This window comes from Mytilus trossulus, chromosome 6 (genome assembly GCF_036588685.1).
Source record: "Mytilus trossulus isolate FHL-02 chromosome 6, PNRI_Mtr1.1.1.hap1, whole genome shotgun sequence".
NCBI classification, from domain to species: Eukaryota; Metazoa; Mollusca; class Bivalvia; order Mytilida; family Mytilidae; genus Mytilus; species Mytilus trossulus.
Genome location: NC_086378.1, coordinates 86,714,055 through 86,729,895, shown reverse-complemented (window position 1 = coordinate 86,729,895; position 15,841 = coordinate 86,714,055). Strand labels below are relative to the sequence as shown.

Genomic DNA, 15,841 nt, shown 5'->3' with positions numbered 1-15,841 from the left:
AAACTACTTTAAAAAAATGAACAGTACTTCTAACATCCAAAACAATAAATTCCATGACATAATTATGGAAAAATTAACAGCCTTAAAAAAGACACTAAATACATGCAACTCTGACAACGAATTTAATAAACAAATCCAGCCAGCTGAAATTTTAAATGCAGTTAAAACACTTAAAAATGGTAAATCATCAGCTGAAGACTTAATTTCTAATGAAATGATTAAATGCGGTATGCCAGTATTATTAGAACCCCTATTAAAACTTTTTAACCTAGTATTTATGAAAGGCAGCTTCCCAAAATTATGGAACAAAAGTTTGATTACTTTAATTCATAAAAAGGGGAACAAATCTGACCCCTCTAATTATAGAGGTATCTCATTGACTTCTAATTTGGGAAAATTATTCAATAAAATTATACACACTAGACTAATGAAGTTTATTAACACTAATAATTTGATAAGTGAAAATCAGATTGGCTTCAAAGAAAAAGCTAGAACAGCAGATCATATCTTCTCATTAAAGTCTATTGTAGACAAATATAAAACTAAAAAAAAGAAAATTTTTGCAGCATTTATAGATCTGCGAAAAGCCTTTGATACTGTCTGGAGGGAGGGTTTATTCTACATTCTACTCCAAAACAGACTTCCAGGCAAGCTTTTTAATGTCATCCAATCAATGTATAATGACAACAAATGCAGAATTAAATTTCAAAATGGTATGAGCCATGAATTTATATCAAATTATGGAGTAAAACAAGGGGATGTACTTAGCCCCACTTTGTTTAATATTTATATAAATGGCCTTGTAAATGACCTTGATCATGCAAACACTCAACCAATTATTATAGGAGATGTTAAATTAACATCATTATTATATGCAGATGACATTATTTTATTATCTGAAACCCAAGAAGGGCTACAAAATGCACTAAATGAGTTAACTAAATTTTGTTCCCTATGGAAACTTGATGTTAACAAACAAAAATCAAAAATTATAATATTCAATTCTAATGGAAAATCTCACTGTAATTATTTTAAAGTAGAAAAAGAACATCTTGAGACTGTTAAATCTATTTGTTACCTTGGAATAACTATAAATTGTTCAGGAAGTTTAAGCCATTCAAAAAAAAATCTTATGGAAAAAGGGAGAAAGGCTTGGTTTAAAATTAAAAAAACAGTCTCTTTAGATAATTCCTGCAGTATGCTTGAAAAACTATTTGATACTTTAGTTGTTCCAATATCTCTTTATGGGAGTGAAGTTTGGGGTGTAAGCCAAGTGTTCAAAGATTCAGATCCATTTGAACATTTACATATTAAATTTATTAAAGAAATTTTAGGTGTACAGTGCAAAACAACAAATGTTGCCTGTTTAACTGAGACAAACAGAATCCCTTTGTACTTTAAAATTCAGCTTTCAGCTATAAAATTTCTAAACCATATTGTAAACTCGCCTAACACTTTAGTCCATAAAATATATAATAATGTAGAGAAAACAAGTAAATGGGTTAACATTGTAAAAGACTGGTTAAATAAATTAGGTTTTGGTCATCTCACTTTTGATACTTTTAATTTAAAATATCACATAAATAGTATCCAACAAAGAATCTATGACCAGGCTTATCAAATTATAAATTGTTCTATCAATAAATGTGAAAAATTAAATTTCTTTTGTCATACTAAAAGAATTAGGAAAAGGCCCCCATATATTGATATATGTAAATTCAAAACTGACCGATCAGTTTTCAGTAAATTTAAACTAAGTGCACATTCCCTAGCAATTGAAAGAGGGCGTTATACCAACATTGAAAGAAGTAAACGCATTTGCTTATCCTGTAACAGACAAGAAATTGAGGATGAATACCATTTCTTCTCAATCTGTCCATGTTATTCATCATTAAGGGATACCTATATACAAAATATTAATAAAAATCTTAATTTCAATTTTATTAAATTACAGTCCACTATAACACTTAAGCATTTGACTGTACTTTTAAATAGCAGTCTACCAGTCATTATAAAAATCACCATAAAGTATATTAATGATTGTCTTTTATTAAGAACATCTGTATAACTTGTATTTCTTTTAATATGCAATGCCAACCTAATTTTTGTTTGTGTTCTTTTTTCAATTGTTCATGAACATTAATAATGTGTTAACTGTTGATATTTATAGCCTTTTTTCTTCTTTGTTGTGAATACCACTGTCACTCTAATATAATTGTAATCAATTTAACTATTGTACGTTTATTGTCTTAATTTTGTATGCCATAACCATTTAATGTAAATGTGTTTGTGCGAATAAAATATTGTCTATTGTCTATTGTCTATTGTCTATTGTCTATATTCAAGAAATAATTTTATCGTGTCAGGCTCTATGCTTATTTTAACAGGGGTAGTATTATATTTGTCAATATCATCATACCAAGCATTAGAGATAGAATTAGACATAGCAAGCTAGATGTGAAAGATGGTTCTCTCAGATATTTGGTCATAAAAATTGAGACAATTATGCATTGCTACCGTATGTTGGTTTATATCTCAAAGATTACAATTGTAAAATAAAATTTCAATTTGTATTTCAGGATGAGTGTAGTTTTGTTAGTTTGAGGGATGTAGAGAGAGTCCTACAAGTGATGAGTTGGTTCTTTAGACAGAGTAATGAGGACCAGTTGCTGTTTAGGAGAATGAGAGGTGAATTAGAGGATTCTGATTCTGATTCAGAAACAGACTCAGATGATGAATCAAAAGAAGAAATATTCCAGCCTCAGGTATTCTTTATGACATACTTTTTATAACAAGAAAGTTGCTATATTGCACATATGCACTGTTTGAATTTAACTTTGAGACCTACATAATTCTCTTGACCTTTTCATTATTTCTTCCCTGTTGTATTATTTTTTACCGTAACATATGAAAAGTATATTCCAGCATACATCTAATCACTAATTGTCTGCCATAGACATATTTACTCTTGTATCCAAATTTGTCCGCCATTATGTAAAATCACACAGGTTCCCGTAAACTTTTACATCACAATTTCTGAATGTCACAATTAACACAAATACCTGAATAAACTTACATGTAATTTGATAACTTAAAGTTTACTAACAATTTTAATTTCTGTATATTAGATAAATGAGATCACTAGATCATTGGTTCTTGCTCTTGGAGTTTGTTATCATGCTTGTTTAAAAAATCGAGAAGAGTACAGAGATACAGTAGCCAAGTATTTTATACAACCATTACTACTGGTAGGAGGAGCTGACTTAGTAGAAGAGGAAATTTCAAAGTAATTCAGTTTGACATTTTATTATGTTACCTTAATATCTACATATATATCGACATACTTTTTTAATTATTAATTACTTCAAGTCAATTTATTTCCAGACGGGATTTATTTTATAATGTGCAATTTAAAGACATTGAGATTCTTTTCGTTTACATTTGAAAATGTTTGTATGACAGAAATATTTATTACTAGTCAATATACAAAAAAATCCAAATACCCGGTAATAGATACTTATATTACATGAATATGTATTTTTCAGTTGTCAGTCTGTGTTCTTGGATAGTGTTAGCTTAGCACCAAACATAGCGAAGAACCAGGCTTTAAAGGAGAATGTATTTATGATGATAGTGTGTATAGAGCTGAGAATTCCTATGTTCTTGGTTGGTAAACCTGGAAGTTCTAAATCTCTAGCTAAGACCATAGTAGCTGATGCCATGCAGGGAAATGCTGCTCAAGATGAACTATTCAAAAACTACAAACAGGTATATCTAAATTCTACAACTCATGGAGTGGGTGGTATTTAAAAATGAAATTGTATACTTAACTTTGTCATTTTCTGACATTATGTTGTTTTCTGCAAGAAATATTTAGATCTGGCAGGACATCACTTCCTATTTGAAGATACTTTCACTTCAATTACACCCACTTAGAATGGGATTTTTCATTCATGTACAATGAAAAGTAGGTAAACATCACATGTAACTTCTTGATTTAAGATTATAAAATTAAATATAATTACTGTAGAAACATTTCAAGGGGATTTAAGTTTTCGTGGTTTTAGGTAGGGTGGGGTTTTCTTTGTAAAATAAAATTATTTTAGGGTTTTGAAAAGCAAAATTAATACCCAAATAAACGTTTCCGTTTTTTGGGGCATGTTATATGTTTTCTGATTTCTTTAAAGGTTCAGATGGTATCATATCAGTGCAGTCCCTTATCGGTACCAGAAGGCATAGTGGGTATGTTTAGACAATGTGCTAACTTCCAGAAAGATAAACCACTTGATAGATTTGTGTCAATAGTTGTATTGGATGAAATTGGTTTGGCTGAAGATTCTCCAAGAATGCCTTTGAAGGTAGGTAATTGAAAGGTTTTGCAATCAATGGCTTCATTCATCTGTTCTTCATAGTCTGTTTTCTTTAACAAAACATCATAATGTGAAACACCTGAGGAAAATGGAACTAATGTAAACCAAAATCAGTCTTGGGGAATGTAGATTTAAAATATGTGTCCCTTGATTCTGCCTACAAACTAACTTGACTGCCAAAGCTAAGATAAAACATATATTTTCTATATTGGTGGTTTTTGATGTCCCAGCAAGTGTTCATTAAGGAAAACAGACAACACAGCAATCTCATACAAGAATGATTTAAAATTGTTATTTATAGCAATCTTGATTTTTTTCTAGACTTTACATCCTCTGTTGGAAGATGGATGCCCTGATGACGAAAAACCAGAAAAATATAAAAAGGTATGTTATGCATAAAGGCTTAGGAAGAGAATGATCAAATATTATCTTCCAAAATTTTCTTCTTTATTCGATAGATTTATACATAGAAAACACACACAGAGGAATCTAGTATGATGAGTGGAAATTTTAGAAGTAATACTTACATAAACGTGTCTTTCCATAATTTTCACCATATATTACTCAGTTACTATATTTAGAAGGGATTTGATATGTGGTCTGTATATTTTAGGAATTCAGATCTTTCAGGCAGTAACTTCCTTATTGACAATACATTATTTTTTTTTTTAAAGTATAGCCATGAGAATGGAATTTTTCGTGTGCATGTGTTATGTTGGCAAATGTGGGTTATCCTTCAAATGTTTTGTAAATAGTATGATGGTGATTAGAAAATGTAACATAATATTATGTTTTATAATGACGAACTTCAGCTTTAAAAATTAACATAATGAAATGCTGTATGAATAGGTTGCCTTCATTGGTATATCAAACTGGGCCCTGGATCCAGCCAAAATGAATCGTGGTATCCTGGTACAGAGAGAAGTGCCTGATATAACAGAACTCATCGAAAGTGCTGAGTATGAATTTTATTTTTGTTTGAAACTTTATATAGCATATTAATCTCTTAAAATTAACATTTAATTAGTTCAATTAGTTAAAACTTCTGTGTCAACTCCAATGGAAGGAGAACATACAATGAGGTTTACTTCTATGCATCTGTTTATCAAAATCACATTTCTGTCATAATTTCTGAGCAACTATAAGTAATGATTACTTGATATACTAGTATGGCCCTAAGATTCATTTGGTTGTGTCATGCAATGTGACATGTCATCAGTTCCATAGATGTTCTCAATTTGCTTTTTGAGGAAATAGATTGACATGCACATGTATAACACTTTGCAAGAATCACCATGGTTTACTGAAAATAGAAACAAGATGATGGTGAAATATTTTCCACTAATAGAAACAGCTGAAACCTCACAGAAGGACGGATTAAAAAAGATAAAACTAACAGAAAAGTAAATGTTTATTTTGAAGGATTGATAAATGATGAGGTAGTCAAATGCTTAGTTCATATAAGAACAAATTTGTCCACCATTACATAACACACACAAGTTCCTGTAAACTTTGACCTCACAATTAAAAATAGATTGTTGCTTCATATCAGAAGGTTATTCATAGCAGATCTAAGGTCATTTGGAGACAAAATTCAGCTAAATACCAAAAGTGTAAATACGTTTACTGTTGATTATTAAGGAATTTCACTAGATGAGTTTATCTTGTCAGCTAATGAATAAAAATTATGGAGTATTATTTTTCTTTCTTTTCAGGGGAATCTGTACTACAAAAAGACAAAAGATATTGAAGTATATAAAACCACTGATTCCAGATCTAGCGGAGTCTTACTTAGCCCTGTTTACAGAAGCATCCACAGAAATGAGAGAATTCTTTGGCCTCAGAGACTTTTACAGGTATTTATTTACATGTATTGTTTTTATTTTTGTTTTAAAACCTGCATCCCAGAAGCGTAAGTGGGTTTATTTACCTGGTGCACTGGATCCTGTCCTTCCATCCATTTAAAAGAAATATTTTGTCAAAGTTTTCTTAGCTTCTAAGAATGAGTATGATGTGATATTTGGTTTGAAGCTCCATAATTTATGAGTTGTAACAGGTAAGCAATTTTATTATCTGCCATGTAGCCACCTCCAGTTTGCCTATAGTTTGAAATACAACAACACTCATTGTACAAGTAAATTTTTTGTCATAGTTTTCTTGGCTACTACAAAAGGGAATGGTTTAATATTTGGTCTGCACCTTCATAATAATGAGTTGTAGCTAGTAAGCAATTTTATGTCCCTTTTATGGGCCATTATGTTTTCTGGTCTGTGTGTCCGTCTATTTGTCTGTTCATTCCTCGTCTGTCTCACTTCAAGTTTTTGGAAAGATTAGAACTTGTTCTAAATCTTTACTTAGGCACCACCCTCCCTAACAACAGGACAGGTTACCTACTGTTACTTAATGTATTCACACTAAAATATAGTTCCCTATGGTTCTAATGTATGTGCACATAATACACAAATCAACTGAAAAAACTGGGTATATTATTGGAGCAGTTGATTCAAGAATGTATGTCATTAAGGTGTGTTGATGTGCAGGCTTTTTTAAAAACATTTTGATTAGGTAAGTGGGTATTGATTCAACTAATATGATTGACAACTGTCATTATCACTAAACAATCAGAGATAAGGTGGACCTTTAATTACAATGCCCCACCTCCTAAACTGCCAATATATCTTTATTCTCATAAAGCCAATGCATTACATCGGTACAGAGATAATAAATACAACAATAAATATTTACAATATGTACAAAACAAGCGAGAGAGGTTACAAAAGTTACAAGCCAGGAGTGCAAACACTAGTATTTATATTTTTTATAAAAGAACAAAGCTTCTTCAGAACTGGTTTTCTTGTACTTGACATAAATTCAGAGAATTTAACTGTATTTTGCCGTTTTGTAAAATATGCAGTTAAAAACTCTTTTCGTTTTTGATGGAAAAAATGGCATTCAAATATAAAATGATATTCGTCACCTATTTGTCGATTGTTACATAGACTTCAAAAGCAGTTTTCTCTGATCACGTTTTGCCATCTTCCTGTTTCAATCGGCAGCTTAGTATTAGTCATTCTAAATCGACAAAAAACAATAGCGTCTTTGAAGTCCAAAATATTAAAATATTCTTCGAATTCCAAGTTATTCTTAAAAATTTTGTAGTTTATACCTTTTGGTGAATTTTGAATGAGGGAATTCCAGTTCTGAATATATTGATCTAGCAATCTCTGCTTTATAACAGTTTTTAACCATTCTTTATTAACAAAATTTTGTGACTCCCATATGTATGAGAAACCACAATCTTGAAATATTTTTTGTATAAACAGGATCCATTTTATCTGGTTATTATGGTGCTCGTTCATATGACGAAAAAGTTGATATAATATGAAGGAAAACTTTGCTTGTTTACCGGATATCAAATTTGCCCAGAATAGTACTGTTCGAACTTTAATATCTATTTCGATCGGATGACGACCTAGTTCCCCGTAAACCATATAATTTGGCGTTGAGGATTTCAAGTTTAAAAGAACTTTACAAAATTTTAAATGAATCTTTTCCAGGATATCATTATTACTAAAGCCCCATACTTCGCACCCATACAATAGAATGGGCTTGATCATTTTGTCAAAAAGGTCAAGCTGACATTTAACAGAAAGCTGATACATCCTTCCTATTTTCAGGACTTCGTACATGGCTTTTAAGGCCTTTTCGGATAAATATCAAATCAAATTGACCACATTACCTATCAACCTCAGTCTTACATAATTATACACTCCAATATGCATCTAATTCTTAATAAACAAGTATTTGACTTCATAATTGAGTAGACAAATGTGTATATTATTTGTTTGATATTTATAAGGATGGTAGATTTATTTATTTTGATCTACATTACATAAAGTGGTTCTGTAAATTATATCTGGAAGATAAATGATTAATGGATTAACAAGATCTTAAAAAAATGAAATGTGAATACAAATATGAATATACAAAAAGTATTAAAGTATGGCCTATAATTTACTTGATAAATATCCAACAATCATCTGTAATTGATTAACAATTTAGATTAGTTCACTTTTTTATCAGGAATTGGCTTGAAACAGATTTGAAATTTATAAACTTTTACATGTAATTATAACAAACCATTGTTTATTAGTTTATTTTCCATCAATCATTATGTCTATTTTAGTCATTTGTATTTTTATTAGAAGTAAATATATATTTTTGCAATCAAGAAAGAATCCACATTTCAATAAAATAAGTTTTTTAATTGGTTTACGTTGAAAAATAAAATTGAAAATGCCATGTGTTGAAAAATAGTTTAAAATTTGATCAAAAGGCACTCTTAAACTTTTAATTTTCAATGCCATATAACCTCTATTTAAACTTACAAAATGCCCCAAAACAACATATTTACATTATTTTTGTTGGCACTTTAAAGCTTTTAGCTGTTGGTCTAAATTTATGTCTTACAAGGATAGTTGGTAACATTTACTAGAAGAATTTTTGCATTTTTTTGTTTTTTTGAAACATGTTCACATTCGGCAACATAATTTTGATTAGATATAAACAGCAGTTTAAATAAAATTGTGCAAATTTAGAGACCCATATTATTAAATTTGAGCTCATTTATCCTCATACTGGAAAAGCGAGTTTCTTTCTAAAGACCAGCTGCTGCTGTAAATGCAATTTTCAGCAATAGTGCTTTATAAATGTTCATTTTCCCCCACCATACTTTAGTATGAAATAATTCAAACTACTGTTCTAATCTTTCCATGAGTGATATCCATCACTTTGATTGGTTACAGTTTTTGGTTTAGATAGTTTTTGATGAAGTTGAAGTCCAATCAACTTGAAACTTAGTTCATATGTTCCTAATGATATGATCTTTCTAATTTTAATGCCAAATAAGAATTTTGACCCCAATTTCATAGTCTACTGAACATAGAAAGTTCAAATATGAGTGGTGTCATCCATGTACTGTAGACACATTCTTGCTTTCATCTTATTCTTTGCCAGCTGCAAAATTTTGATTTATTTATTTCAGTTTGTTGAAAATGTTGTATGGTTTCCTGTCCAGATCTAAGAAGAAACCCTCATGGCTTCAACTAAAGCATTCAATCCTTAGAAACTTTGGAGGATTAGAAAATGTCAAACCAGTTGACATTTTCTACGATAAATTGGCACATCTTGTTGACAAAGATGAGGAGGTAAAACAAACAATTTTATTTCGTTATTGAAAATATACTGACATTTCTCTGACTTATTCAAACCCCATGTAATGCAAAATTTAAGTCTAGCAAAAGCAGAAAATATGCTTATTTTCTAGATTTGTCTTCAAAATCTGGCAGAAAGTTTCAAAGAATTACTATTTCCAATTTTTTATGAACATATACTTAATAGAAAATGTTTCTTTTACACTTTTTGGAACACGTACCTTGCTTCTAACTTTTTTTACGCCCGTCTTTTAGACGGGACGTATTATGGTATACCGTTGTCCGTCCGTCTGTCTGTCGTCCACAATTTGGACAATAACTCAAAAACACTTTCACCAATTTCCATTGAACTTAAGTGAATTGTTTATATCTATTGACGTAAGCTCCCTTTCATTTTTTTTTTATTTCAGATTTTAAGTTTTGGATTTATGGGGCTTTATTCATAAAAAAGGGAGGATTTTCAACACTTCGGACAATAACTCAAAAAGGCTTTTACCAATGTCCATGAAACTTTGGTGAATTGTTTATATCTATTGATGTAAGCTCCCTTTCAATTTTTGTAAATTTCAGATTTTAAGTTTTGGATTTATGGGGCTTTATTCATAAAAAAAGGGGGATTTTTAATACTTCGAACAATAACTCAAAAAGGCTTGCACCAATGTCCATGAAACTTTGGTGAATTGTTTATATCTATTGATGTAAGCTCCCTTTCAATTTTTTTTGGAATTTTTGGGGCTTTATTCATAAAAAAGGGAAATTTTTAACACTTCGGACAATAACTCAAAAAGGCTTTCACCAATGTCCATGAAACTTTGGTGAATTGTTTATATCTATTGATGTAAGCTCCCTTTCTATTTTTATAAATTTCAGATTTTAAGTTTTGGATTCCTGGGGCTTTATTCATAAAAAAAGGGGGATTTTTAACACTTCGGACAATAACTCAAAAAGGCTTTCACCAATGTCCATGAAACTTTGGTGAATTGTTTATATCTATTGATGTAAGCTCCCTTTCAATTTTTATAAATTTCAGATTTTACATTTTCGTGTTATGAATTTTTATGCTTTAAAAAGGGGGGATTTTCCAATAAAAGACAAGTTAAAAGAGCAACGGGCGTATCATGCGCTAAAGCGCAGCCCTTTATTAATGTTTGACATCATTTATCGTATCTTATTTCAGCCAAGAGATGATGATCCAGACTGTTCATCAGCAGGAATGATTCAGGCATGTCTGACAGGGGACAAGATGTCAAATAGGTAAAATTATAACTTTACTGTTAGAAAGTCATGGAACATCCATGTTATGCCAACTTGATTCCTTAAATTAAAGATTTGTTGTTTACATCAATGAGACAGCAGCCAAACAACTTTTAAAACACACAAAGACATCTAGAGATCAACAATAGATAAGTGACAAAAATAATATTAACACAAACCTGATCAATTGTATGTGTTTTATGATGATTTCAGATGTAAAAATTTCATCGCAATTTAAAAATGAACTGTTATAACATAACATTGTATGGTCTTCATTAAAAGAAAAACTTTAAAATTCATAATATATGTTTTATACCTGTAGTGAGACAAGATACATGTTGTTACTGACAGAGAATTATGGAGCCCTGACAATATTACAACAGAAAATCTTTACCATGGAGAATGCTGTTGTTATATTTGGTAGTAGCTTTCGAAGTGATCAAGAATATACACAGGTAAAACATAAAATGGGTGGGCATAGTTTTTAAAAGGGTCTTTTTTGGAACATGTATAATATATATTAGATAAATGATCACATTGCTCTAAATGTTTTAAGATGTTAATTGTCATTTTATTGTTTTGCAACTCAAGATTTTTAACAGAACATGATTTCCATTTCAAAATATAACTAAAATTGATTGAACTTTTTTCTGTATAAAAAATGACTGACCCAGTTTATCCAATTATGAGACACCAGCACAAAAATGTAAAAGGCAAAAGAACATATAGTCACTAGTATGTGGTCTAAGACTGGTGTCTGATTAATAAAACACCAAGTACTCTATGAGTGTAAAATGAGGACAAAAGTTGTGAAAAAGACCAGCTTAAGGTGGTATCTAACTCTACAGGGAGATAACTCTGTAAAATCAGCTGAACGTTTTAATTATTTTGCGTTGTTAAGAGAATATTAAAATTTTCAATGATCAAAATTAGTGTTTGTCCAACTGCTATATAACCAGTGTATTTTTTCTGATAAAATGGTTGGTTCAAATTTTTTGAAATTTTTATTTTTTTGTCGAAGGGTCACAGTAAATACTTTTTCGAAATTTTATGAAAATTAAACGAGCCAAATTGATTTTAGTGAAAGTGTTAGGTACCACCTTAATCAGTTGAAAGATTTATAAGTCTCTTCCATATAGTTATTTTGACATAGAGAATTAGAATAAATGAAATATTTTGACTATTATTTTGAAGGTGTGTAGAAATATAAACCGCATCAAAGTTTGTATGGAGACTGGGAGTACAGTTATCTTGTTAAACTTGGAGAATCTATACGAAAGTCTGTATGATGCACTCAACCAGGTAGGAATTGAAACATCAAAGTTGTTTTCTACATAATTTTGTAAAGACAGTTACTTAAAATAAAGTTTTCTTTTAGTTATTGTTTTTTATGATAATATTTTAATGTTGAGCAGCTCCATTTTCTTGAGAAAAAAAAAGATTATCAATTCATGTTTGTTGTTTTAAAAAAAGATTGAAAAATAAAAAAAATGTTTTCTAGATTTTCATGACTATAAATTGTATACAACAATTTCAGTATTATGTTGAGTTTGGTGATGAGAGATATGTAGACTTAGGACTTGGAACACACAGAGTAAAATGTAGAGTACATAGAGCATTCAGGTAAAATTTTAATTCTTCAAATTATTGCACTTCTTACCTGATGACTTTCTTTTTTTTTTTTTGGTAAAATGAGAAATAAAAGGCAATTATTGGTGTAGTCTAATTTTACGTTAAAAAAATGCCATTATCTTATGAAAATTTGCTTTATAGAATATCAAGTAGTTGCCTAGGGACAAGTAACTTTGATACAGTAATGTTTTACTTGTAACATTGATGACATTTATTTCTAGTCACAATTTGGTTCTGGAAATATTTCTCCCTTAATATGTTTTCAGGTTTATATGATATAGTTTATAATTTGAATACTGTTTATATTCAACCCAATGTCAGTTTTAAATTTTTATTAAAATAAGCCTTTTTTTGTGTGTGTACAGAAAGAATATTTTTGAAGTTTTTATTCAATTATTTTTTAGACTGATTGTAGTAGCAGAGAAACAGATTGTATATGACAAGTTTCCTATACCACTGATCAACCGACTGGAGAAACATTTCTTGTCGTTGAAGACCATGCTGACACCTTATCAGTTAGAGCTAACAGTCAGGTTACAGACATGGGCACAACAGTTCTGTGAGGTCAAAGTTCCCTTAGACTTGAGATACTTGATAAAAAAGTAATTATACATAGCATAAAAGTATTTAACAGTTATCCCTTTACTTATATAACACTTTATTTAAAGTTGATAAAGTGATGTTTTTTTCATGTGTAGAAGGTTGTCTGTTTTGATCGTCAATTTGGTTAAATCATAGACATAAGCCTTTTATGGGTGTGTGCAAAGTAAGGTTGGTTTAGAGTTAAATTATGCTGCATTCACACGTAATTCTGAATTCAATTTGCATTTACTAATTCGAATTAGTTTAATTCCCATTCGAATTAGTTTAATTCGCATTCCAAAAGGATTACCTTCTTAAGTCAATTCTATTTCAAATTGCAATGGGCATCAAATATTGCTTAACTATCCAAATGACTTTCAGAAAAATGTATTTCTAATGCAAATTGGATAATTTCGAATTAGCCAATTTGAATCAATTAGAATTCAAAAAAGAATAGCGTGAGAAAGTGATTAAGGAATTCCATTCACATTAAATGTATGTGTGAACAAGGCATTAATGTGACTAGATGTGGTAGTTATAATAGAACAAAGGATATGGACATGACACAAAATCAGGTCATATGCAGCAAACAAGCACACACAAAAATCTAAGAAACATCGCTTTTTTTGCAGTTTTTCATCTCAAATAGACAGTTAGGCCTTCAACAACGAGCAAAAAAATTCTCACCTCACTGAAAGTTTAAGATGGCCCTAGCCTTGCTTAAGCAGAATTCTTTCAAAAATAATTTGGATAGACTTAGTAAAATGTAATACACCTAATAGAGCCTGGTTAAAAAAAGAACATACAGGAAAGTAGTACATATTTAAAACCAAATAGTTCCTACGTGTATGTTCTTTTTTTGGACTGTTACCTTTGTGTGCAAAAATTTCATATTATGTCTCAGCATGTTTGTTAAATTCAAAGCGGTATATATATTTATATTTTTTTTTGCTGAATATTCAATATTTTGATATTATTTGCAGGAAAGAGAGTAAAAAAAAAGGGGATGTTTTTATGGGTTACCATGATGATACCTGTGCTGCAATAATTCTACATGTTTGTCAAGAACTAAAATGTACAGAATTAACTATAGCACAAATGGAGAAACAGGTATTTTGTAAGATGTAATAAAATTGAGAATGGAAATGGTGAATGTGTCAAAGAGATAACAACATGACCAAAGGACATAAAACAGCTGAAGGTCACCAATGGGTTTTCAATACAGTGACTAAATACTGCACTGGCAGGCTTTAGCTGGCCCCTTTCAAATATGTGTACCGTACTTGTATGCATTAGAATGTTTTTAATTTAAAAAAAAGTAGTAATGTTATATTTTATTATAGAGATTTATCTTTACAACATTGTCTTTTTTGATAACATAAAAATATTCCCCTTCTTAGATAACATATTTTCCATTTTAGTGTATAGGGGAAATATGAAAAGACTGAAACTATGTTTGAAAATCACTACATCATTTTTGCAAAAAGACATTTAAAACAATTTATTATTCAGCAACAGGGGTTGAAACTTTATCTATGTTCTTTATATTTGATAAAATTTTGAAAGGAAATTAGTTGTCAATAAATTGTTCAAAAATGTTGTGCTTAATCCTAATTTTAAGAATTTATACACAACACAATTTAAGATTTATGTTTATTAATAAAATATCAAAAACATACTAAAACTACAACTAAATATTAAAATAAACTGTATCATAACAGTACATATCTTTCTACATTGTATGCAAACTATATAATACATTATTGGCTTTCTGGGGGCTACTCATTCACTTAAGAGAATTGAAATAAACATTTCAAACTATTCAAAATATGAGAAAATAAATTCAAAACTTATCAAAATATGAGAAAAATAAAAATAAGCGATTAGTAAAAAATGTTCCTGTGGCGATCCCCAGGAATGAACCTATTTGTTCCTCGGCAGGAATGAACCTATTTCCTGGGGTGATCCCTAGGAATGAACCTAGTTCCTGGGGCGATCCCCAGGAATGAACCTATTTTCCTCGACAGGAATGGACCTAATTCCTGAGGCGACCCCCAGGAATGAACCTAGTTCCTGGGGCGATCCCCAGGAATGAACCTATTTGTTCCTCGACAGGAATGAACCTAATTCCTGGGGCGATCCCCAGGAATGAACCTAATTGCTCCTGGGCGATCCCAGCGTAGTAAAAATACTACTTAAAATACAATTTGTTCCTCAACATGAATTAACCTATCTGATGTATTATTGAATTGGGGGAGTAGGATTCCCCTGGAATTAAAAGAAAAGGCACATATCATTTCCATAAGAGTAGCCCCTAAACAAGAGATGAACAAATATATATATATTTAAACTAACAAACAAGATATATAAAAGAAAATATAACATGTCATATAGCAATTACTTCGCAGGAATGCATTGCATGAAAACACTTTAGCTTGAATGAAAATATAACAAACTAAACAACTATATGAATATTCTAAACAGAAATAACAGAAATACCAAGAACTTGCAGTCAGAGTTACACAATATTGGTCTGACTGTAACTAGAGTAACACCTTTAAATTTTAACATATTTTAATACATCCATATCATACCTATCATGTAAGCTAAATACCCAGTTAATGCACAGGTGTAGTTGGGGCTGGTGGGTGGGATAACTGATTGTAATTGCATCAAATACAACGATGCTTCCTCTCAATTCATCAACAATACTCTAACCCCCCTCTAGGGCACTATTCCTACTAAGCTAAAAATAGATGTTATGTAATTTCCTAAGAATAGACTAGATAC

The 15,841-nt window shown here is 30.4% G+C and overlaps 1 protein-coding gene across 1 annotated transcript in view; it reads left to right on the top strand.

Annotated features, from left to right (window-relative positions):
- LOC134723091 (E3 ubiquitin-protein ligase rnf213-alpha-like) overlaps positions 1-15,841 on the top strand; it is a 113,246-nt gene that overhangs the window by 35,379 nt on the left and 62,026 nt on the right. Inside the window, exons 29-42 of the mRNA XM_063586731.1 lie at positions 2,580-2,765; positions 3,129-3,286; positions 3,546-3,768; positions 4,188-4,358; positions 4,692-4,754; positions 5,220-5,329; positions 6,086-6,226; positions 9,415-9,577; positions 10,761-10,837; positions 11,160-11,292; positions 12,032-12,139; positions 12,375-12,460; positions 12,874-13,071; positions 14,035-14,161. Coding sequence (XP_063442801.1) covers positions 2,580-2,765; positions 3,129-3,286; positions 3,546-3,768; positions 4,188-4,358; positions 4,692-4,754; positions 5,220-5,329; positions 6,086-6,226; positions 9,415-9,577; positions 10,761-10,837; positions 11,160-11,292; positions 12,032-12,139; positions 12,375-12,460; positions 12,874-13,071; positions 14,035-14,161 — 1,944 coding nt within the window. The remainder of the gene's footprint in view (positions 1-2,579; positions 2,766-3,128; positions 3,287-3,545; positions 3,769-4,187; positions 4,359-4,691; positions 4,755-5,219; positions 5,330-6,085; positions 6,227-9,414; positions 9,578-10,760; positions 10,838-11,159; positions 11,293-12,031; positions 12,140-12,374; positions 12,461-12,873; positions 13,072-14,034; positions 14,162-15,841) is intronic.